Source organism: Mirounga leonina, unplaced genomic scaffold, assembly GCF_011800145.1.
Source record: "Mirounga leonina isolate KUSES-001 unplaced genomic scaffold, KU_Mleo_1.0 Mir_168, whole genome shotgun sequence".
Lineage (NCBI taxonomy): Eukaryota > Metazoa > Chordata > Mammalia > Carnivora > Phocidae > Mirounga > Mirounga leonina.
The window spans coordinates 24690357-24715190 of NW_023270426.1; the positions used below are offsets into that span (position 1 = coordinate 24690357).

Sequence of the window (24834 nt, forward strand, 5' to 3'; positions counted from 1 at the left end):
GTTTGCCTTTTCAGTCACTGAGGGAGTAAATACTAGTTGAAACTTAGGATCCTGACGCATCAAAATGGACAACCTGGCAGGTGTCCTTGCTGAAAGATGACAAAATTGCTAAAAGACAAACCTTGTTTTTTCTCTAGAGATGTGACACTTGGGGGCTTCCATTAAAAACTTCACCAAACCTCTGTCACTTTAATCTCTTTCTTAAGCGCCTATGATCTTTTCAGGGGCACAGATCCATGCATGGTCAATACCCAGTGGCCAGGTTTCTGAGCTGTGGGCAGAGGTGGCAGTGACTGTCAGGGCCTGGGAGGAGATGAGAGAAGAAAAGGTCACTCTTCCTGACAACTTATAACTTATTCCACTTATAAGCCATTTATTTTCAGAAATAAGTAATGGGTGAAGACACAGGCCAGGCCTACGATTCATGCACTTGAGAGTTTAAGGCTTTCTGAGATCAAATTACCATAGCAAACAGAGACAGAGTTATTGTAGGGACTTTTGGGGAGGAAGCAGACAGAGGGGGAGAAGCCAGAGACCTAAGAAAGGAGACAGGAATAGAATGTGATGGAAATTGCTTCCCACTCTGCACCCTTGAAGGAACAAAGAGGACAAATAAGAAGCAGCAGTGATAGGAGGAATCTGGGAGCATCTCTGGAATAAAACTGGTTAGGTTGTGGAGTGTTGTCAGCAAGTGAACTTAGTGGGTGGGAAGGAAGGGATGTGCTAGTTGAGGCCTTTGAAATCTGGGTGTCAGGATCATTGCTTTGGCCCCTTCGCCTGTCCCCTCAAGGAGGGAAGAATGCCAAATGTCAGCTCTCATTCTGGCTTTATTCCAGCCCAGAGCTAGAAAATGACCCACAGAGGGAGATCTTAGCAGTGAGAGGATGCTGGGAGATGAGAAAGGGAAAGGACTTTTCGGTGAGTGCTTTTTGCATGTGGGGCAATGGATTTTAAATTCCTGTGGAAGAGAGGAGAAGGCCTGGGAAGAGTGGGTGTCTGGAGCAGAGCCGCGGCCGTGACACAGCACAGAGACACTTCCTCGGATCCTTTTGCTTTCTTGTTCACTGAAGAGAAAACTGGTTGTCTTTTTGTTGTCTCTGTAGCAATACAAGGTTGAGTCTTAGAAGAAAGGAGGGCCAGAGGTGTAAAGGAGCCTCATATTTATGGAAGGGGAGCCGTAGCCATTGAAACTTGCTGGCTGTTGTAAGAGAAATCCCAGCCTCCCACAGTTTGCTTAATAACAGCAGATTTTAAAAATAAATAAATAAATAACAGCAGATTTTTCACTGCAAAGCATTCAGTGGAGTCCAAATTCCAGCCTGGCTTGGGAGATCAAGAGTAACCCTCTTGATGTAATGGTTTTGCAGGCTCTTGATGACATTGTCATCTGTTAAAGAAAAATTTTAAAAACACTCTTGAAAGAACAAAGAAAATGTCTTGGATGATAAATTTAAAAGATTTGGAGTAAAAGAAGGAAAAGCTTGAGGAAAGAATTTCTTTAAAATTTTGCCAGATTTCCCCACTCTGATATAAAGGGGTCAAATAAGACCTTAGCCTGCAGTTTCATGGAGCCATTTTTGAAAGAAAAATTTAAAACTTGAAATATTGGTTATTTGCCAAGGTACACCCTGAAAGCAAGCCCCTGGCTACCAGCAGAACGGAGTACTGGGATCCCAGGATGTTAGTTTTAGGCTTGCTCCGCAGAAGAGAACCGCACTTGCCATCCCCCTCCCTTTGCCCCAGGAGTTGAACACTTTCTGCACTATTTAGGAGCATCGTAGGGAAAAGGCTGGGGTCAGGTGAACAATTCCCGTCATCAGCAACCCCAGAGCGCCTTCCTTGCGTTTGTTTCTTTTGAATGTGTAGCCGCCGCCCAGGTGCCCATACTTAGCTAAGGCCCCCAGTTTATTTTCCTGAATCGCGCTCGGAAATCTTTTCCTGGGAAGGTGATAGCCCAAGTCCTAGAGACATGACTGCTTGTCCTAGAATAATCTCCTTACGAAACCCGTTCAACGGCCGAGGGACGGTGGAGACTGGCTGAACAGGGAGATGGGGGCAGGGAGAAAGGGAGTGGCCGCGTTCCCGCGGTCCGCCGGGATCCCGCGGGTCCAGGGCGAAGGAGCCGGAGCTGGAGTGGCTGGAGCGACCGATCACTCCGGGTCGCCGTCTGCCACCTCGGTGCGGAACCGGAGCCGGACTTGCTGAGCACTCCTCCCCCTCCCCTTCTGCTTCCTTTTCCCTCCCCCTGGAGCGGCGGCGGCGGCGGCGGGCAGGCAGCGGGGCCAGGCGGAGCGACTGTGCGGCGAGCGGAGGAGCTGGGATATGGCGAGTCGGCGGGGGCGGCGGGGCCAGGAGCCCTCCGGGGGGCCGACGAGCGGAGCGGCCCCCGGCGTTTGCTAGCGCGTGAGCCGTGGGGGAGCGGGCGCGCGGTGGCACTAGCGGAGGCGGAGGCGGGGCCCGGGCGTGGAGCACGGCTGGGAAAACTGCTGCCTCCGGCCCTGCCCGGCTCCTGCCTCCGCCGCGGCCGGTGGCTATGGAGCTGGCGGGCCCCAGACCTGGGGCGACAGAGCATCCGCGACTCCGGCCGCCCATGTCCTGGCTGCTGCCGCCGCTGCCCCTCCTGCTGCTGCTGCTGGGCCCAGCGGCCTCCCAGCTGCGATACTCGGTGCCGGAGGAGCAGGCACCCGGCGCGCCTGTGGGCAACGTGGCTAGCGCGCTGGGGCTGGAGCTGCGGCGCCTGGGGCCCGGCTGCCTGCGCATCAACCATCTGGGTGCGCCCAGTCCGCGCTACCTGGAGCTGGACCTGACGAGCGGCGCGCTCTTCGTCAACGAGCGCATTGACCGGGAGGCGCTGTGCGAGCAGCGGCCTCGCTGCCTGCTCAGCTTGGAAGTGCTGGCGCACAGCCCCGTGGCGGTGAGCGCCGTGGAGGTGGAGGTCCTGGACATCAACGACAACTCGCCGCGCTTCCCGCGGCCCGACTACCAGCTGCAGGTAAGCGAATCGGTGGCCCCTGGAGCGCGCTTTCACATAGAGAGCGCGCAGGACCCCGACGTGGGCGCCAACTCGGTGCAGACCTACGAGCTCAGCCCCAGCGAGCACTTCGAGCTGGACCTTAAACCCCTGCAGGAGAACAGTAAGGTGCTGGAGCTGGTGCTGCGGAAGGGCCTAGACCGCGAGCAGGCAGCGCTGCACCACCTGGTTCTCACAGCTGTGGACGGGGGCAGTCCAGCCCGCTCGGGCACGGCACAGATCTCTGTGCGCGTCCTGGACACTAACGACAATTCTCCCACCTTCGACCAGTCCACTTACCGCGTCCAGCTCCGGGAGGACGCCCCCCCAGGCACGCTGGTGGTGAAGCTGAATGCCTCGGACCCGGATGAGGGCTCCAACGGCGAGCTCAGGTACTCCTTGAGCAGCTACACGTCGGACCGGGAGAGGCAGCTCTTCAGCATCGATGCCAGCACTGGCGAAGTGCGGGTAAGTGGAGCACTGGATTACGAGGAGGCCTCTTCCTACCAGATCTATGTGCAGGCGACCGACCAGGGGCCCGTGCCCATGGTGGGTCACTGCAAGGTGTTGGTGGACATCGTGGATGTGAATGATAATGCACCAGAGGTGGTGCTCACGGACCTGTACAGCCCAGTGCCTGAGGACGCTGCCTCCAACACCGTTGTGGCCCTCCTCAGTGTCAACGACCAGGACTCGGGCCTCAACAGGAAGGTGAGCCTGGGCCTGCAGGCCTCACTGCCCTTCCGACTGAATGGCTTTGGAAGCTCCTACACGCTGGTGGTGAGCGGTCCTCTGGACCGGGAGCGGGTGGCTGCCTACAACATCACGGTGACAGCCGCGGATGGGGGAGTACCACAGCTCACATCCCAGCGGACGCTGCAGGTTGAGATCTCTGACATCAATGACAACCCACCCAGCTTCCAACAGGACTCCTACTCCATCTACATCGAGGAGAACAATTTGCCAGGGGTGTTGCTCTGCACTGTGCAAGCCACAGACCCGGATGAAAAGGAGAATGCGGAGGTGACCTACTCCCTCCTGGAGAGGGAGGTTCAAGGGCTCCCGGTCACTGCCTACGTCTCCGTTAACAGTGCCAGTGGCAGCCTTTATGCTGTCAACTCCTTTGACTATGAGAAGTTCCGGGAGTTCTTTGTGACTGTGGAGGCCCAGGACAAGGGGAGTCCACCACTGAGCAGCACTGTGACCGCCAACGTGTACGTGGTGGACATGAATGACCACGCCCCTCACATCCTGTACCCTACCTCAACTAATGCGTCAGCAGCCATGGAGATGGTGCCTCGAACTGCCCCTGCTGGTTATCTGGTCACCAAAGTCATAGCCATGGACTCAGACTCTGGCCAGAATGCTTGGCTCTTTTACCATCTGGCCCAGACGTCTGAGCTGGACCTCTTTAAAGTAGAGCTACACACAGGAGAAATTAGGACTACCAGGAAGATGGGAGATGAGAGTGGGACGACTTTCAACCTGACGGTGGTGGTCCGCGACAATGGCGAGCCGTCACTGTCGTCCTCCGTGGCCATTACAGTGGCTGTGGTGGAGAGAGTCTCCAGAATCCTCCCTGATACTCAGAGACATGTTAAGAGTCCTCGGACATACTCTGAAATTACACTCTATCTAATCATAGCATTAAGCACAGTGTCTTTTATATTCCTTTTGACAATCATTGTTTTGAGCATCATCAAGTGCTACCGTTACACCGCGTTCGGGACCGCGGGCTGCGGGGGCTTCTGTGGAGTGAGGGAGCGGTGCCCCGCTGAACTAAACAAACAGGCCAACAACAATATCGAGGCCAGGATACCTCATGGCCTCAAGGTGCAGCCGCACTTCATTGAAGTGCGCGGGAATGGCTCCCTCACCAAGACCTACTGCTACAAGGCCTGTCTGACAGCAGGCTCAGGGAGTGACACTTTCATGTTTTATAACACAGGGGCACAGACAGGACTGGGGCCCGGGGGAGCCCAAGCAGCTGCGAGTGAGAGCAGGCACCTCACAGGCCAAAGTGGGCAGAGTGCCGGGAACCTGATCATTCTAAAAAATGATGCTGTTTCTCAGAACGAGGTGAGAGAGCAGTCAAGGGGTCATGCATTTGCACACGTCCCCTCCCCCGCGCCAGTGTCATTGGCTTTATTGAGTTACTAACAGTGACAGGGGTTATCTGGTAAACTGAATGTATATAGTACCTGTGACTTGATTATAACCTACTTTGTTTCCACTCTAGGAAAGTAACATCAGAGAATTGTTTTACTTTGTTTTCTTTTCAGATATATGAAGGCTTGACCATAACGCTGTTAAGAAGTAAGGATTGGTCTTAAATATTTGATGTTAAAACATAGCTCTGCAGAGGGCTGGAACAGGCTTGAGAATAAGATGATGCCGTACTGGGTAATGTTTTGAGATTCAAGGAGAAATGTCCTGCTGTATCATCTACAGGGAAAGTTCTCTTTGGAAATGCTATAGGAGTGTTGTTTTTTAAAAAGCTCTGAGACCTCTAGGGGTTGTGGTGGTCAACTCTGCATGCTTTCCTTGTTTATATATCCAGTTACTATTTCCAGTAATTGCACTGAACTGATGTGATAGGATCTTCTGGCAATTCATGTCAGAGGTGATAAAGCCATAGACTGTGGATCTCACCTTGAAGCCAAAGTTTGCTTTGTGGTAATTCTACTGTAGGGGTTTTCTGAGGAGATGAAGGATGGTAAGACAAAGAGACCAAGAATGAATTTGTCTGGTTGGACTAAGGAGATATTAGAACAAGTGGATCAACGATGTGGGGATGTGGTGAATAACAGGACAAGCTGGGATTGGGGAGAAAGAGGAGAAAAGAACTCTCCCATTAGTCACCTTTCTTGGCATAGGGGAAGTTCATTGTAAGATGATTTCCCTGCAGTAGGTTAAATGCAATCTGTAATTTCCTGATTTCCTGTTGACAATTTCGAAGGTTTTAATGAGATGTGAAGTAGCCTCTCAAGCCCATTATATCTTTAAGTTAAATGACAATACTTCAAACAACACTCCAACATATTCCAAAGTACATGTTTATTTTCAGTATCTAGGATTTAGTTTGCAATAGCTAGAAAAGCCTTGGAAAGTGGATGGCTTGCTGTACATGAAAGACAAGTGTTAGTAAATACATGGGTTTTAAGTTTTGTTTTGTTTTTAAGATTTATTTATTTGAGAGAGAGAGAGAAAGAGCGTGGAGGTGGGGGGTAGGGGAGGAGCAGAGGGAGAGAGAGTCCCAAGTAGACTCCATGCTGAGTGCTGAGTCTGACTTGGGGCTCGATCTCACAACCCTGAGATCATAACCTCAGCCAAAACCAAGAGTTGGACACTTAACTGACTGAGCCACCCAGGCGCCCCTAAAGTTTTAAGTAGGCAGAGGCCAATTCGCTCATTATTATGAAGAATGTACATAAATTATTGGACAGTGCATGAATGTGTGGATGTTTTTGTGTAGTGTGTCTCCATATGCATGCTTGAAAATAGAGGTCTGCTTTGTGATACTTTAAAGTTGTATTTCAGAAGCCAAAATTTTGTCCCATCAATAGTGATGAATTGTTATCTTCCCAAACAACTACTTTGTAGCTAGGACTTTCAGAGGTACTACAAAAGGAATTAATAATATTTGTCCCTTCTATATTTTTGTGATGTATTTTCATTGACATACTGCTGTCTCTCTTTTTTTTTTAATGTCCATAGTTTCACATTCTAAATTCATGCTAATCTTGAGGAAAGTAATGCATAAAATACAGAAAAAAGCCCAGATGGATAGAGTATTTCCCATGTACTTTGTACGTAGGTGTGTTAGAGAAGCCTGCTTTTAGTCAATATTGAGCAACCACCGGAGGCAGATTAAGAAAAACAGGGAGACAAAATCAAGGAGTTTCCAGAATTCTTTAGATCATAGCTTTTGGAAGCCTGTAAAAAGGCTTAATAAGGATGCTGTAGACATTTGCTTAACAAATTCTTGTGAAGCCCCTCTGGGCCTAGGGTGGGCTGCAGGTGGTGAAGATGCTGGGAGAGCAGGCCGGGCAAGCTTTGCCACCAGCCGTGAGCAGGAAGCTCAGCTGCAAGACACTCTTCCCCTCCTTCTCCTGGCTCAAAGCGTGGGGCAGTTCGATACATGAACTGTTTCTGTCTTACACTGACCTGTGTGGAGAAAATTATGTCAGATAAGTCCTTGCTCTTGTGGGATTTTACCAGGAGGATGAATGCCTGATTTTAATAAAGGCAGATTTCTGCCAGCCACGTTCAAAAATCCAGTGAAGCGCCCTAAGGTCTCTAGCTCCTGCAGTTATTACAGTTAAGAGGAGAGAGTGAGTCAGGTCAGCGTGGCAATATGGAAACAAAAATCACTCAGCTCTGAAAGTCATGACTGCTAGATCAACCTGTTAAACTTCCACGTTAGGCTTTCTCTTTTCCCTACCTAGTTACTGCAGATGGCAGAAGAGTCCTAGGGTGCATTCATGCCATGTGCCTACGTTAATGAGATGAAGATTATAAAGAATGAGTAAGGGAATCTGCACTCAGTGACCACTATGTTATATAAAAATGTTCTGCTTTGCAATATATGTGTGATTTCATTCCCTGTAAATCATACATGAAAGAAACATTTACCAACATCTAACATATGAGGAAATAAGCTCAGAGAGGTTAAGTAACACACACAGTCATTCTGTTAGTCTATTTTAAGTCCTGTCTGATTCCAAAGATTAAGCTGTTTGAAATAGTATGAGTAGACAGAAATCCCAATGTTTATACTCCTTTTGTTATGTGATAATCTGGCATTTGCCTACTACGGGTTCTAGTGTAAATTGACTGCTTTTGGAGAAAGAGTAATTCCTTGCATAAAAGTAGGTCACAGGCGGGAGGATCGATGAGTAAAATTGTTACTATCAAGCTGATATCTTTTTATTTGTTTATCTGTTTCACTTTGGCACAGCCTGTGATGATCTTTCATCTCGGTTCTTTTTCTGATTTCTCTTTTGTTGCTTATTAAACAGCATTTAACATCAGACTCTAATCTTTTGATAGATTTCACCCCCAGTGAGCCTATTTCATGAGCCATTTGTACAATGAGGTTTCTGAAGTAACTTTTTGGCACTGGGGCAGAATTTCTCTTCTGAGATTTCTGAAAACCTGATATTGAATGTGGTTGGCACCCCTTTCAGAGCCTCCAAGAAAAGGAAACCAAATCTTTTTTTTTTTTTTAAAGATTTTATTTATTTATTTGAGAGAGAGAGAATGAGAGACAGAGAGCATGAGAGGGAGGAGGGTCAGAGGGAGAAGCAGACTCCCTGCCGAGCAGGGAGCCTGATGTGGGACTCGATCCTGGGACTCCAGGATCATGACCTGAGCCGAAGGCAGTCGCCTAACCAACTGAGCCACCCAGGCGCCCAGGAAACCAAATCTTAAGGTAGATTCTGTGTGTGGTCCTGTGACACCTCATGAATCGCTCTGAGTGCTCTGGGCAGATTTGTCCAACTGTGCTTCCGTGGGACCAGGTGGCATAAGATGTGGAAATCACAAGACTAGCAGAAATAAGTTTGCTGTCATTTCTTTTCAAGCAATTTGTAGCCATCAGATCTTCAGTGTTTCTGCCACTGTGTATATATATACATTCACCCCAATTGCAGATGCGATGAGCGGAAAGAGCTAACCCTTCTTTTAGTGGAGCCTAATTTTTTCCCCTAGGACTAACTTTTCTATCTGGTGACTCTGTCCTGTATCAGAATTTATACTTAGTGCAAAGGGACATGGTGGTGAATTCATAAAAAGTGTGTGATGGTCAGAATAGGCAAAGAAATTCTATCTGTGAACTTCCATTCCAGTGTTTCACCCTCTCATGGTCACTTTTGAGGGGTGGGCTCCTTTGTTTTGCCATTTCTATATTGGTTATAGGACTGTTCTTCTGAGAAAAGGTTTATTTTCTTTGGTCTGGTAATATAATAATTTCTTCAAATTACCTCCTTCCTTGCTTTTTCTGCAGATCTGCTGAGCCAGATGGAATTATGGCTGAGCTCTTCTCAGTCTCTTTATCTTGCACATATTCTGACTGATGAAGAAATCTATTTATTGTAGCTTGAATGTCATTGGCTTCCCCTTTCCTCTGACCCAGGAGTGAGCTGTCACATGGGCAGCTGGTCTACCTCCAAACACTGCAGGGACACAGCCTGGCATATTATAAATTGCCTATTGGCATGCTGTCTGCTTGACAGAAGAGCAGAGTCAGTTCTGGATACTTGCCTTGGTTTGCCACCAATTTTTGCTCTCAATGAGGTTAGGAAGATGTCAGTTCACAAATATTTGAGGAAAACTTGCCATCACAGAGCCCAGAGGTTTAGATGAATTTAATGGAGATTTCCAGGTGTCTTTGAATGTGACTTTTGTTAGGAATTCACCTGGCTCAAATTTCCTGTGCATAATAAGTATGACTATAAATTTAGTTTATCCATACGATCATATTTTGAGCATTATAATCTATAATCATGATTTCAAAAATCAAAGGGCAAGAGGATTCCTAGGCAGTATTTCAAATCTGCTCACCTAAAAATTACAATCTTTTTCTTTCAGGAATATGAACTTGACAAATGTAAAGAAATATCTGACATTGCAAAGGTGAAGAAAAATGTTAGTTCCTTGGCACATAAGCAACATCAGTTCCTTTCTGGCCTTGCAGGGTCAGAACTCTGGGCTCCAGGGAAGTGAAACTGTGAGTGAGGGAGTAACTGCTGTGCTAGCAGGCTCTGCGTCCAGAATTAAGCAAACCTAGCATTTTCTGTTGTGCTGGAACCCATTAGTATGTTTCAATATTATGTTTATTTTACTTCCCTGCTTCATGGATTAGCAAGGGACTTCAGAGGAAAGTATTTCATTTTGAATTCTCATATTTCTCATCTTTTCAGTTGCTTTACTAGAAGACTAATAGGTAATATAACAGTGATTATTTTAAATGTTATACTCCTTCTTGCCTTATTGACCAGCAGTTTATATATTCATTTTCTATTGCTTTGTAAGAAATTACCACAAATTAGTGGTTAAAAACAACTCTCATTTATTCTCTCAGAGTCCTGCAGGATGTGAGCGGGTTCTCTGCTTAGGGTTTCACAGGGCTGAAATCAATATGGCACCCTGGCTGAGTTCTCTTCTGGAGGCTTTGGGGAAGAACATGCTTTCAAGTTCATTCAGGCTGTTGGCAGATTTTACTTCTTTGTGGACTACCTACTTACACACTGCTGGCTGGAGGTCACTCTCAGCTGCTAGGGGTTGTGCTCAGGTCCTTGCCTCATGATCCTCTCCATCTTTCGAGCTAACAGTGGAGAATCTTCTCTCATGTGGAATCCCTCCCATGCTTCAAATCTCTCCAATTTCCGTCTCTGATCTCTAGACCCAGATTTAAAGGGCTCATGTGATTAGGTCAGTCCGGCCCAAATGATTTCCCTGTCTTAAAGCCAAGTGTGTCATATAACATAACCTAATCAAAGTAAGAGCCATCGTATTTATTCTTGGAGATTATGCAAGGCACATACACCAAGGTGTGAGGATCTTGGGGGGCATTTTAGGATTCGGCCCCTCATAGTTTATATCAATGATCTCAAAATATCAGTGTGAAAAATCTGCAGTGGATACATCCTTAATAGAGTCCTAATAGGAAGCAAAAGGAGATGCAGCATATAGTTACATGTCTCAGAGGGCCATTTACTAATAGCATCAACATGGATTTCCATGACAAGGAGTGTCATTTCCTGAGTGGTCCTATGATTTGTTTTTGAAGGAGATAAGGTATTTTAAACCTATTTTATTTTAAATTTGTCTTGAAAGAGTAACTCACCCTTCTGTAGCTCAGATATTCTATGGTGTAAATAATAAATAATATTGTTACAGGATAAGTTAAATCTTTGTTATAATTTTGATAGAAACTTAAACGGCTTCTTGTTCTTCATTAATGCTACATCACCCATATGGACTACCTAATTCAGTTTTTCCACATCTGGAGCTTTGTGGCTATTAGTCTCCTGAAGGACTAAGCTTTGAAAAAACAGAACATAATGGGGCTTTCCACCAATAGGAATTAAGCATAGTTCTGGAATGTATCATCCAAGTGTTAGAAAACTAATTCAAATCCTTAGTATATGTCTTCAATGTATCTGGCATATCAGTAGTCAACCTTTAAACTTGAGTTTTTCTGATTTTAATCAAGTTTGGGTGAAACCCACATATATTTATTACCTTATATTCTGTATCATTTAAAAATAAATTTGTATCTGGGAAACTCAGATGTAACAAAGAGAAAAAAGAAAAGTACAGTTGGCCCTTGAGCAATATAAGGGTTAGGGGTGCCGGACCCACGCACAGTTGAAGATCCAAGTATAAATTTTGATTCCTCAAAAACTTAACTAGTAATAGCCTATTGTTGCCCAGAAGGCTTACCGAGAACATAAACAGTTGGTTAACACATATTTTATATATTGTATGTATTATATACTGTATTCTTACAATTAAGTAAGCTAGAGGAAAGAAAATGTTATTAAGAAAATCATAAGGAAGAGAAAATACATTTACAATACTATATATGGTATTTATTGAAGAAAATCCACATATAAGTGGACCAATGCTGTTCAAACCTATGTTGTTCAGGGTCTATAATATATGTCATTCCATGTAGATTAGTTTAAAACAAACTTTTGTGGGGCACCTGGGTGGCTCATTCAGGTTAAGCGGCTGACTGTTGGTTTCGGCTCAGGTCATGATCTCAGGATCAAACCCTACATCGGGCTCTGTGCTCAGTGCAGAGTCTGCGAAAATTTCTCCTTCTCCCTTTGCCCCTGTCACGCGCTGCCCGCCCCCCTCTCCCCCCGCCCCAGCCTGGCTCACGTTCTCTGTCTCAAATAAATAAATAAATCTTTTTTAAAAAAATGCACAAACTTTTGTGTTAGGGAGACCTAAATATAACTATCAGCCAAACCCACCAATCAGGCAAATGATTTAATCTTTCCAAAGCTCAGATTTCTTATTTCTATAAATTTAAGTACATTAATATTACCCTTGCATGATAGTTCATTTGTTCAGAAACATTTTTGGGGCACCTGGGTGGCTCAATTGTTGAGTGTCTGCCTTCGGCTCGGGTCACGATCCCAGGGTCCTGGGATCGGGCCCCGCATCGGGCTCCCTGCTCTGTGGGAAGCCTGCTTCTCCCTCTCCCACTCCCCCTCCTTGTGTTCCCTGTCTCGCTGTCTCTCTGTCAAATAAATAAATAAAATCTTAAAAAAAAAAAAAAGAAACATTTTTAAAAGGTACCAAATACCTGAACCCTGCGAAGCTCTGAGGACATAGCTATGTATTATGAATATCTGAGGATATTCATATGTTTTGTGGACAAAACAGATATGCCTTTTATAGAATTTATGGTCGAAAAGAAGTGTTAGAATATGGGGCGCCTGGGTGGCTCAGTCGTTAAGCGTCTGCCTTCGGCTCAGGTCATGATCCCGGGGTCCTGGGATCAAGCCCCACATTGGGCTCCCTGCTCGACGGGAAGCCTGCTTCTCCCTCTCCTGCTCCCCCTGCTTCTGTTCCCTCTCTCACTGTGTCTCTCTCTGTCAAATAAATAAATAAAATCTTTAAAAAATAAATAAAAATAAATAAAAATAAAAGAAGTGTTAGGATAAATGCACCAATATGTTTAAAGTGCTTATCCTATTGCCCAATACTGTGTGGAGACTTAAAACACTGTATATTCTTCCTTTCTTTTCCCTGCCCAATCTTACTACCCTAAGACATGTCCTAACTACAGTTCTGATAAATGAATCTGAGAAGCGCCTTGTTGTTGATGGACTGTTACAGAAAATAGCAGCATGACAAATTGTCATTGAGGAAGTGAGGTTGTGTAGGGAACTGAGTTCCTTGGTCAGTCCTCCTAGAACTGTGCCTTTCCGCAAAATGAGGTGGGTGCTTTCATTCCAAAGATGAAGTCGCAGCAGTCTTCATCACGAATGTTAGCCAATCACAGAGAAACTGGCCACATTTGCCTAACCGATGTCCAAGTCTTTATTAAAGGAAGGTTCCTACGGTTGACACGAGTGCTGCTGATGGTAAGGGGAGAGATGGTGATGATTGGATTAATAGGAAATAGTTCAGCCATGTTTCCAGCTTTACAGAATGATTTGCAAATAGTTTCTCTTTTGTTCCCTGCAACGCCACTGGTGGAAAATGCGAATCCTTTCATCTCATGTGTAGAGTTTTATGCTACTTTATATGGAGCATCCATACCATGCTATGAACTTAACCACCGAGGATGAAGCAGCTTGCATGTTCATATCTTGCCAGCAGAGTGGAAGGGACCAGAAAGGGCAGTTAGCGTATGGGGACATTTGAGGTCAAGTATCCAAGAGTTGTAGCTTTTTCTGGGCCTTGACTTCGGCTAACTCTCTGAATACCATCCAACCACCCCGAAGTCTGTCTGCAAGTTGAGACGCTGATCACTACTTTCCTAGGTGTTGTGAAAAAGCGTGGTTAGGAAATACTCTGCATCCTTTGAATAAACAATAAAAAGGATAAGAACAAGAATTACTGACATTTTGAAGTAGTTTATTGATATTACTATGGCTTTGTGTCTACCAAATATGATCATTATAATCCAGAGCAATTTATAAAATACAACCTCCATCTCTTCATCTTTCCACTCAAATAGACTTCAGTATTTAGTGGCAGGACCACTTTAATCTCTGCCCATGAAAACACGTTGAGAAGAACACCTATCACAGGTGGGTTTTTTGGTAAAGATTTTATATATTTATTTTTGAGAGAGAAAGAGAGCACACATGCACAAACGGGGAGGGGCAGAGGGAGAAGCAGACTCCCCACTGAGCAGGGAGCCTGATACAGGACTCGATCCCAGGACCCCGGGATCATGACCTGAGCCAAAGGCAGACACTTAACTGACTGAGCCACCCAGGCGCCCCTCATAGGATTCTTTTATAACAAAATTTTTGCTAATAAATACAAATGTATTTATGATGGTGGTTCATTTTGTCCCCAGGAATTCCTGAGTAGCTTCTAAGCAGCCCATAACTCCTCCAGCAGTCTTTAGGGGCCTATATTTTCCTTCTCTGTCCCCTCCACTTGGAATTGCCAGTCTGTGGACAGAGGTGGTGCTGGTACGCAGGTGGTGCAGACTGAGCCAGGTTCTTCTTGGGTTTCAGCAACTCCCTGTTAAGCAATCAGAGCCGAGCGAACAGTAATTGAGGGAAGAGGCAAAACACTCAGAAGAGCAGGGAGCGAGTAGGATTTTATGAAAAGGATTATGTAGCAAAACAAGGTCAAACTCCTGTCGCGGTTTGTTTTCCTTCCTGGGGATTCCCCTTCAAGCGGCAGAAGAGGCAATTCTCAGTCGCTGGTGTGCGGACGGGGCACATCCATCCTGGGTCGAAGATGCTGCACTCTGCAAAGCCAGCAGCAGATTGCAGTCCTCTGCAGTCCGGCCAGACCAGCAGAACTTGTGTAGTTTGTACGCCGTTACAGCTAGAATACCAAATGGGAGACGTTCCTTTAGTGTGAAGCATTTGAAGGCAAAAACAATGAACGCTTTCCCGGTCTCAAAATAGACTGCCCTCCCCCTAGTGCTGCTTTAGGAACATAGACCTGTTTTGAGCACGGCGAAGCCACAGCTGGTCCTCACAGCATCATTAAATCTGGTTTTTCCGTGATATTGAGTCTGTGGAAGGACCCCGAGGAGCTAATTTTCTCCTGAAGGGCTATATATATGGATATCATCTTAGAGCTGCACATAAAATGGCTCCTTCAAAACTTTTTTCAGATACACGGAACTATTCAAGAAACCGCTGATCAGTCATGGGGAGATCACCGCCTTGCCTTATTAACAAAACCTCCCTTTGTGATTTTGCAGCCGCGACAGCCCAACCCTGACTGGCGTTACTCCGCCTCCCTCCGAGCAGGAATGCACAGGTATGTAGCTCCTTCCTCTTTTCAATCAGAAGAACTTGACCTTTGTATGGCTCAGACACATGCTGTGTCTAGAGGCCAGAAACTGCTGTCAAACTGAGAGGCTTCAGATACTTTGCCAGGGGAAGGTAGTTCCTTTTGACTCCATGTCTCTTCCTTGGAACATTGGAAAGAGTGCCAAAGGCTTATCAGGGGCTGGCAAACGAGAGTTCCCTGTAAAATTACAGAGACAGGCGGCTGTGCACTTTCTCTCATCGAAAGTTCTATAAGGAGGGGCGCCTGGGTGGCTCAGTTGGTTAAGCGACTGCTTTCAGCTCAGGTCATGATCCTGGAGTCCCGGGATCGAGTCCTGCATCGAGTCCCGCATCGGCTCCCTGCTCGGCGGGGAGTCTGCTTCTCCCTCTGACCCTCTTCCCTCTCATGCTCTCTGTCTCCATTCTCTCTCTCTCAAATAAATAAATAAAATCTTTAAAAAAAAAAAAAAAAAGAAAAGAAAGTTCTATAAGGAAATAATTACAACTCCCCTTATCCCTTCCCCAGCTATACTTTCTGTCCCTCCCTTAGAAATTATAATTAATACCGATGCTTTTAGATCTGAATATAGGCACGTGTTGTCTACCTTGGTTTTCTGTCACACATCGACTCTTTTATCCATTAACCACAATAACTGGCAACATGTTGTTCATGTTCATCCATATTAGAATCTCCTTATCTTTTCCATCTTGTTACTCTCTCGTTGCTGTCAATAGAGGATGAGCCATGTGAAAGGCCTTTATTGAATATCTGGAGACCAAATCTATCTTATTTTAAATGAACCTAGAGTAATAGCATTACTCTAAGACTCAGATTAAATATAATTTTGCTGTCTCTACTTTGTCTCTTTGACAGTAATTAATTAACTACCATTATTCCCAGAGCTGATTTAGTGCCATAGGGCCAAATAAAAGATTCTTTATTTTTGAGTATCTTTGGAAACCAAGAAACTCATGATCACTACCAGCAAAAGGATTTAGTTTTAAGGAAGAAATAAACTCTAAACTGAAGCCCCTCGAAATGTCTGGGCAACACTTCAGTAGATCTTTACCAAACCTACATCAGTTTCTAAAGAGAGCTTACAAAATGTTACAAAATGTGTTAAGTTAATGAAAAATTAGTTTTGAGTCCACTTAGAAATGCATTAAAGTAAAATAAATTAACATATTCTCAAGCATTACATTACAAGTCGAGCAGAAATCATTATAATGGGTGCTATTTCTGAACAAGAAGCAATCAGTGAAGGCCTGAAGATCCGTAGTTGGCATAGTGAGATGTCACATTGGAACCTGGGTCATAATTTTAACCCAGAAACACTTGTGCAGTTGCTGGAATATTAGGTGTCAGGAGGGTTCTTTCTCTTTGTTAGTGACCAGCTTATACTTTTGCCTACATCTGAGCTATTGTTGCAAACCATACATCAGGAAAAAGCATGGTTTATAATGCCAGCCTTTTCTGTCCTAGTCGAACTAGTGTTTTACTTGAGAAGTATCAAAGCCGTGAGATGTGCCTTTAAAACTACGTTTGAAACAAAATGCTAAAACATATCACTTCCTTATTCCATTTCCAAAGGAAAAAAAAAAAAAGCCAAGTGTGCTTCTATTCAGATTTCAACTAAGATACCATGAGATACAAGTAGGATAAGGAATGAAATAAAAATTGAAGCTAAATGTAACTTATCCCTCACAGTAGAGTACACTGAACATATATTAGAGTTGTAAACGTACAGAATACTCTTCTCTTTTTACACATGTGCTTGGCTTCTTGGCCGTTCCAGCCTCAGACATCATGCAACTATTTCTTTGAAAATTCTGCTTTGAGTTGAGCTGGTTCCAGGGTAGTTACATCTCCAGAATGAATCTGATTGAACCCGTAGAATTTGCTGGTAGAATCCAGGAACACATGAAGGATATTAATATTTGAAAAAAAAAGAAGATTCTAGGATGTAGATGAAGGGAAGAATCGCAGTAGGGCAGAGCTTAATGAGTGAATTTTGATTAGATATGTTATTCAGAGTCAAGAGTGAAAGAGTATTCAACTGATAGATGGGCTTCCCCCACAATAGTTCAAGATTGTCTGCTCTGCTGCCTCATATAACCCTTCAGATAGTAGTATAAAATTAAGTTTTATAACTTAATTTGCAAGATGAACCAATGTCTTTTTGAAAAGAATCCTCTAATCCTGATGAGGATTTTCTTGGATGATGTTTACTCTTAAGAGTCCCATTTGTTCCTTCCTTCCTTCATCCATCCCACAAATAGAGGAGGGTCTCCTATATGCGAGCATTAGACATACATAAATGAATATGATGTTTGCTCCATCCCTGAACGGTTTATGTTCTATCTCTGCTTGCCTCTAAGGGTGTCCCAGTTCGTGTCTCACTCCCTGCAATAGTTCATGCCGAATTAATCTCTTCTGAATTGGGATCTGTGAGTGGTGGCGATAGGCTTCCTCGGGTTACAGGAAATGGAGGGTGGGTTGTCTGTAAGTAAAAGATACAGAAAGAATAAAACAGAAAATAAGGTTAAGAAGTACTTGGGTAACTAAATTGGAGTGATGCTACGGTTGTCAGCAAATAATTTTCATGTGTTTTCGTCTTTGCTGTAGAGGACCCAGAAACAAGAGAATCAGCAAGAGAGGCCTGGGGCTTCTGAGAACAAGCTCACCTCACATGCTTCAGCATTAAGATGTTAAAATGGCGTTAGCCCTCTGATGGGCTTCCTGTTAGATTTACTGAACACCACGTGGCATTAATGACAAGCAAAACTGCCATAAAGATAAAACATGTTTATTGCCTGAATAGTATGGCAAGCAGTAAGTCAGCAGTGCTTTTGCAGTTGGTGTGAGGTGACTGCTCAGCAGTAATTGCTTCGGTTCAAGGAGGAGTAGAGTGTGTTAGCTGCAGCCCTGCCTTCAGAGATGCATGCACTTTCTCAGGTGGAAGGAGATCTGGAAAGTCGTCTGTGGTCTAACCATTATTTGGGTCTGTGTGTTTACTCAGCTCTGTGCACCTAGAGGAGGCTGGCATCCTACGGGCTGGTCCAGGAGGGCCTGATCAGCAGTGGCCAACAGTATCCAGCGCGACACCAGGTAAAGACCCAACGTCTCTCTCTTCTTGCTGGGTTCTAGAAGGCAATCAGACGACCTGCTTTTTTTTAAGACCAGGAATGTTAATGGTTCTCTTTTTAGTCTTTCTTCTTTTCCTTACATACATACATGATTATTTTGATTTTCAACTTAATGTCCTTCAAGAATTGAAACAGGAGAGAGAGAGAGAGAGAGAGAGAGTGTGTGTGTGTGTTTGTGTAAAGTTCTTTTGTAAAGTAACCAGGCATCTTTCACATGCTTAGGCTATCTGAGCCACACAGAGAAGATCTGGTGGCCTCACACACAGAGATGACACTGTTAGCAAAGACCTTTTGGTTGAAGACAATGGAAACCCATTCAAAGTGGTAAGCTAAAGGGAGATACATAGATCTAGAGATAGATACATAGATGCAATGGAGTTTCTCGTGGAAGTGGGAAGTTATGAAAACTTTTTATGAAAACTTTATGAGAGGCACCCCTCTCTTTGACTTCGGGTCAAAGTCAGACCTGCTTCTTTCTGCATATCTACATCAATCTGCAGACTGACTTTTACTGCCTTGACATGTATATTTACACATGTGACCATCTCACAGTTTCTTAGTTTAGAGGACCAATGGGCACTGATTCCTAATCCATACTTTCAGGAAATAGAACCTGCCGAATTGGATCAAGAACCCAGTGGCTGGGAGAGCATAGAAAAATTCCTTAAACTCATATTTCCTTAGTTTCCTTACTCTTGCCTAATCACTAAAGCAATGTCATATAATAAAAATATGGCTATGTAGGCCCATCCCTGTGGTAGTTTTCATAAAGGAAGGTTTCAGAGACTGTATCATAATCCTCTATTGATAGAACATCATGATGATAATAATAGTTCCTGATATTGAGCCATAATCAACCCGGACATTGTGCCAAGCACATTAAATATGTGATCTCATTTATCCCCCATGACAACCTTGCAAGGGATTTATTATGTCTATTACACATATGAGAAAGTGGAGACACAGAGAGGGTAAGAAACATACCCACGTTCATGTAGTCTGTAAGTGGCAGAGGTAGGATTCAAACCCAAGTGTGTCTAGCTCCAAATCCAAGTGTATGTAGCACTTATATTCCTAGCATGGCTAGCTTGCAAGAACCCATCCAAATTCAAATACATATATTACAGATGACATAAGTGTGCATGTGAAACGTTCTTTCCAAAAATAATCAGGTGCCTTTCAAATGATTGGGCTATCCGAATAACATGTGCAGCTAAGGGCCCATTTTTGCTGGCAACACTAAGGGCTTTTGTTGATTCTAATCAGCCAGCATTTGCTATTTATGAATGTTGCATGATTCAACTAAAAGTCACATTTGTCAAAAAAAAAACCAAACCGAACAAATGCACAAGTTAAAGCAATTCATTAGAGGGTAATATTGCCAGATGGCAAGGAGAGGGACATAAAATAGTTCATTGACAAATCTGCAGCCCCAGTGCCAGTGATGGAGCGAAGAAATGATGGAGGAGGAAGGGGCGTTGGGCTGCCAAGTATTGCAGGCTGGGAGGCATCTGGAATGGTAAGAGCTAAGCAGCTTACACCCATGTCCTGCTCACCTGCCTTCGTTTCAGGGCTTTCCTATTCTCACAGAGCCAGGAACTAAGTCTGAATACGTTCTCCCTTTCCTTGATGATGCTGGTGGGTGTACATTCCTAGGCAAATGGGCAATAGCAACTGTCCGCTGATTATTTCATCTGCATCTGGCCCAGGTCTCTTTGCTTCAGATTTGAAAGAATGTTAGGAACCCATCTTCTTGACAGAAGATAAGGAAGGAGTCTGCACTGCTCCCCTCCTCTATTGTCCCAACCCCTCTTGTCTAATCCCTTCTGTCCAGGACTATGCCTGGTTCCTGCCGCATGAGTCACAGTCCTCACGGACTGGGCTGGACAGAGCTTCCATCTTGCAAGTAGCCCATGGGTGATCTAACCATACTTTTCAGCACACCTCCTCACCGGTGACATAGAGTTCAAAGGATGCCCCTCTGCCTTCTGCTCTGTCCTTTTGACACTTTCAGGTTTTAGGACTCAAAATATGTTCTGCGCTGTCATTAGGGAATATGGCATAAGGATTAAGGTTATGATTTGGAGTCAGCTGAATAAGCACATTGCTTAAATTCCTGTTTTCCTAATTACCCCAACTATAAACTGGGTATAATGATAACACCCATCTTAGTGAGTTGCCATGATTACTAAAGAAGAAAGAAAGTTGAATATAGTGTTTGACATATAATATTAATAAATGCCTAATTTTCTCACTCTTTTTTTTTTCTGGAAGAGTTTTGTGCAATCTATGATGTGGCCTTGGCTGATGACCTGGTGGCCAGAATTCAGTAATTCTCATTTCTGGACCCAGAGACACACCCTCTAAGGTTGTCTGGATCATCGTGACATCTGCACAGTCCAGGCACTCTCCCTACCCCCCAACCCCAGCTGTCCTTCTGGGGATCGAATGAGGAGGCTTCATTCGTTCTGCCCAAAGAAAAGGAAGATGCTTCAAGAAACCTGGTTGTTTCCAGCCCCAAGAAGAGCCTGCCTTTCATTGATTCTGTTGCTCCCTCCCGATGAAGGTGCAGTTGCTTCCAGAAGGCTTCCTCCTGTTGCCTGGGTCTCCTTACACTTGTGTCTGAGACCCGCCCCCAATGAATCACTACCTTCTCACTCTTAAAAGAGCTGTAGCCGGCGGGCATGAAGAGAGAGGGCCCAGCTATGCACCAGTCCTCATTCACATGTCTCCCTTGCGGTTGTTTTTCCTCCACGGATGCATTCTTTTGCTTTGTCACTAAACTGTTCATTTCTCTCCACAGTCCACAAAAACCTAGGATAAGATGTCACCCTCTGAAAGGATCAATGGGGACATCACCAGGTGATGTTCCTGGCAGGATAAACAAGTCAGGCATCAAATCAGTTAATCCTGATTACTGGCCCCCTTCTCCAGCCTCGCCTCTGTGTGAGCAGACCCGGACGAAGGGCTTCTTCTTGAGCAGCTTCCCATGAGACCGAGCAGAGAAAGAAAATGGGCTGAGGAGGGAGAGCGCGGCATCCAGTTACAGCTTCTTCTTCAGAGGGAGGGATGTGTTGGGGGCGGTGCTTTAAAGGGCCAGTCATTCACATTTGCAACTCTCACTTTCTCAGTGTGAATGTTCTGAAGAGGTTTTAATGAGTGCCCTCTTGTGCTCAGTTCCTAGAGGGAAGCCTGAGAGGTTATAAGAAGACTGCCCCTGCCTTTGAGAGAGCCGGTCAGGCTTCAGTGCACCAGGCTGCTTTGCTATTCCCTACTGGTTCTTCCAGGGGTCCCCTTTTCTACGTTTCATTACCTAAGGCAACAGATTATTTTTGGAGTGGGAGATACTATTTTCAAAAGAGCTCAGGGAATTCCAAAACACACCGCGCTGCCGAAGATAACGCCGTAGCTTGTCAGGGAAGACCCCAGGGGCTGGGGGCCTAGGAAATGGAAGATTAATTAGGCAGGCCGGATGACTCAGGCAGGGAGGCGGAGGGGACCTTAGTTTAGAGTGACCAGACAGTGGTTCGCAAAGTATAGTACGTGGAGCAGCTGCCCTAATTCCTACTGAGTCAGAAATTCTCAGAGTGGGGCCCAGAAATCTGTGTTTTAACAGGCCCTCCGTGTTATCCCAATGTACCCCAAATTTAAGAACTGGTGTAGAATGAAGAGTAAATATTCCTGAGGTTGTGCGATATCTTTGGAGGCTCAGAAGTCGTGTGAGGAAGGCATCGACTCATGATTCTTGCAGGAAGCAGGAACCCTTTCCTGTATCAGAGAAAGAATCACTAAGAGTTCAGGCTCCAGGTCAGAGTAACCCTCCTTTGAATTCTATCTCTGTCACTGTGCAGTTCAAAGTCCCTTATGTAACTTTTCTGATTCCTAGTTTCTCTGTAAGATAGTAGTAGTGTCCACTTAGTAAGGTTGTAACAAGAATTAAATGAGATAATACACGCATGTTACAGAACCTAGAGAATAACGATTGGTAGATGGTAGCTATTTCTGGGGATTTTTCAAGGTATGAGTCTGTCTTTCACATTGAGAATTTAGGTCTGATTTGTTCTGAGTAGTCTCTGTGGGAAGGCTCTGTTCTAGAGATTTTTCTTAACGCGCCTGTTTTTTTATGTCCCTGAGGGATTCTTTTTGCCCTGGTTTGCCATATGTCTTTATTCTGTGGATGATGGACACAGTTTATGTGCCCTAGTTTTATGGGGGCGGGGAATTCATGCTTTTATTTGTTTTAGGGATTCCTACCTCTGACAAAATCAGCTTTCCAAGAAGGGGCTTCATGTAGTCTCCATCTCTGATTCTTCTCAGAAAGAAGCCATGACCCTTGAGTCTTTTTTGGAATCCATATAAGAGCACTGCCAACACAAATTTTTCCACTTCTTGAGTGAGTGCAGCCTCAGGCCTTGTTTGAGAATTTAGAAAGCCTGCTGTTCCACTAACCTGCTCACCCTCAACTTCGGCTGTTGTCATGGCAATCACAGACCTGGGAGGTGTGTACAGATCCTTATTAGGAAAAAAAATGAGATCCGTGATCTGTGTATGTGAGGCAGCTCGCACATTGGCCTTGGCGTCCTCCGCTCCCACCTGCATCTTGGGGCCAGAGTGCCAGCCTGGTTGAGAGGTCTCTAGCTGAGGAATGTGAGTCCTCGTAAGGTGCACTTTTACTTTTGGGGGCTTTGGGTCTCATCATGTCTGCTGGAGTTCTCTGTGTAGCTTGTGTTTTGTGTTCTGACCTGGCCTGGAGGAAGGGAGGGAGCAAGACAGGGTGGGAAGAGGGAATTAGAATCCTCTACCTAGGAGAAGCAATGAAACTAAAGTCTTTGCTGGCTTTATTCATTCACATTTGCCTCCTCCTTTAGAAGAACACCCTGCACTGTCTATTTTTAATGGTCATGTAAATAAAAAATTAGAAGGAAAACTTTCTGGTTTTCGCCAAATTAACATTTCCATTTATTATTTTATTTTATTTTATTTATTTGAGAGAGAGAGAACGAGAGAGAGAGAGCACAAGCACAGAGGGAGAGGGAGAAGCAGACTCCCTGCTGAGCAGAGAGCCCGATGCAGGGCTCCATCCCAGGACCCTGAGATCATGACCCGAGCCCAAGGCAGACACTTAACCAAATGCGCCACCCAGGCATCCCTAAACATTTTTGTTTAATAAATTGATTCTGAGATCATTCTTTGCCTCCACCCTGTGTTTCCTGCACCGCTCTCATTTTTTTTCTACACCATTTTCTCCAGGATTGGTTAGCTCTGGGCAGAATATAGTCAGGGTTGGAAACATGATACAAAATAAAATAAATTTTTTTCTTTAAAAGTGGCCCAAAACAGAGTTCATATGCTTCCTGAAAATCAAGTCCCATCTGCACTCTAGTGTATGCTCCTGGGCATACATTTTAGAGGGTATAGTGAGGGGAGAAGAGTAGCAAGAATTGTTCCCTTAGCCTCCAGTTTCCTTCAAATCCCACAGATGCAGAGAAGCAGCTCATGCAGGGTCAGGAAATGGATACTCATTATAGTTCCTTAGGTTATCATTGATCCATTTAATGTGTCACTGGAGTATACAGTCTGGCCCCTGAAAACTTCATCATGAGAAACAACTTTTGAATACTGTCTTAGGAAAATAATACACTTTTATCCTTCTTTTGTTTAGGAGTATTGCATGGGACAATGGATTTTCCAAATTACCTTCTCTCCTAGTTTTATCTGTACACCATAGTTTGTAGCTAAATTTTTAAACCCCTTATCAAAAGGGAAATTCAGGTTTCTACCGGGAAGATTCTAGTGTCTCAAAGGATCAAGGAAGGGCAGCGGTTACCAAGTCTGCCACGTGACTTGGCTCAAAGATGACAGGTTACCTGTGTAGCCTGAGAGCCCTGTGACAAAGTAGAAGTGAGAGTCTGTACTTCATTCTGGAGGAAAGATGGCTTGGATTGTTTGGAATTGGTGGGCTCAGAGCTCCTTCCTGAGAGGTGCTTAGACAAAAAGTACCTACTTATAACCTGGGTTGAGGGCAGAAGAGAGGTAATGGCTTATAATTACTTTAAGCTTGCAGCTCTAGCAAGCATTTCCTGAAGCCTCACTAATTCTAGTAAAATAGAAATGAAAGCCTGTCCCCAGCAATAGCAAGGGTCTTTTTTTTTTTTTTTTAAGATTTTATTTATTTATTTGAGAGAGAGAATGAGAGAGAGAGAGCACATGAGAGGGGGGAGGGTCAGAGGGAGAAGCAGACTTCCTGCTGAGCAGGGAGCCCGATGCGGGACTCGATCCCGGGACTCCAGGATCATGACCTGAGCCGAAGGCAGTCGCTTAACCAACTGAGCCACCTAGGCACCCCAACAAGGGTCTTTAATTACAAATATTTTCAGAGAAACTCAGCCCAGATTCCAAAAGAACTTGAAATGTTCATTTTCACAGAGGCAGTCAACTTTGAGTTGAAAAGGTCATTACCTAATTTGGAGAAACATATTTAGGTCAAGCACTGGCTAGAGCCTAAGGGCCCCTGGGAAGGGGCCATAAGAGAGTTCATTGCCGGGAGACCTGGACTTGAGCATGTGGACTGGAGAGGAGCGTCTTCTGTCTCTACACTTAGAGCTCGTTACCCACAGTCAAAAAAGGAGAGGGAGGGTGCCTGGGTGGCTCATTCCGTTAAGCGTCTGCCTTCGGCTCAGGCCATGA

General features: G+C 44.9%; 1 protein-coding gene across 3 annotated transcripts in view; it reads left to right on the forward strand.

Annotated features, from left to right (window-relative positions):
• Positions 1–2272: 2272 nt before the first annotated feature.
• Positions 2273–24834, forward strand: part of LOC118016732 (protocadherin alpha-C2) — a 47525-nt gene continuing 24963 nt past the window's right edge. For 2 of the 3 annotated variants that reach the window (XM_035014316.1, XM_035014317.1), the window contains exons 1-3: positions 2273–5089; positions 14931–14989; positions 18021–18109. In XM_035014316.1, the coding sequence (XP_034870207.1) occupies positions 2534–5089; positions 14931–14989; positions 18021–18109 (2704 nt within the window). In that variant the 5' untranslated portion in view covers positions 2273–2533. Of the gene's footprint in view, positions 5090–14930; positions 14990–18020; positions 18110–20421; positions 23134–24834 lie in introns of those variants that run through there. The other variant, XM_035014318.1, reaches the window with a different exon arrangement.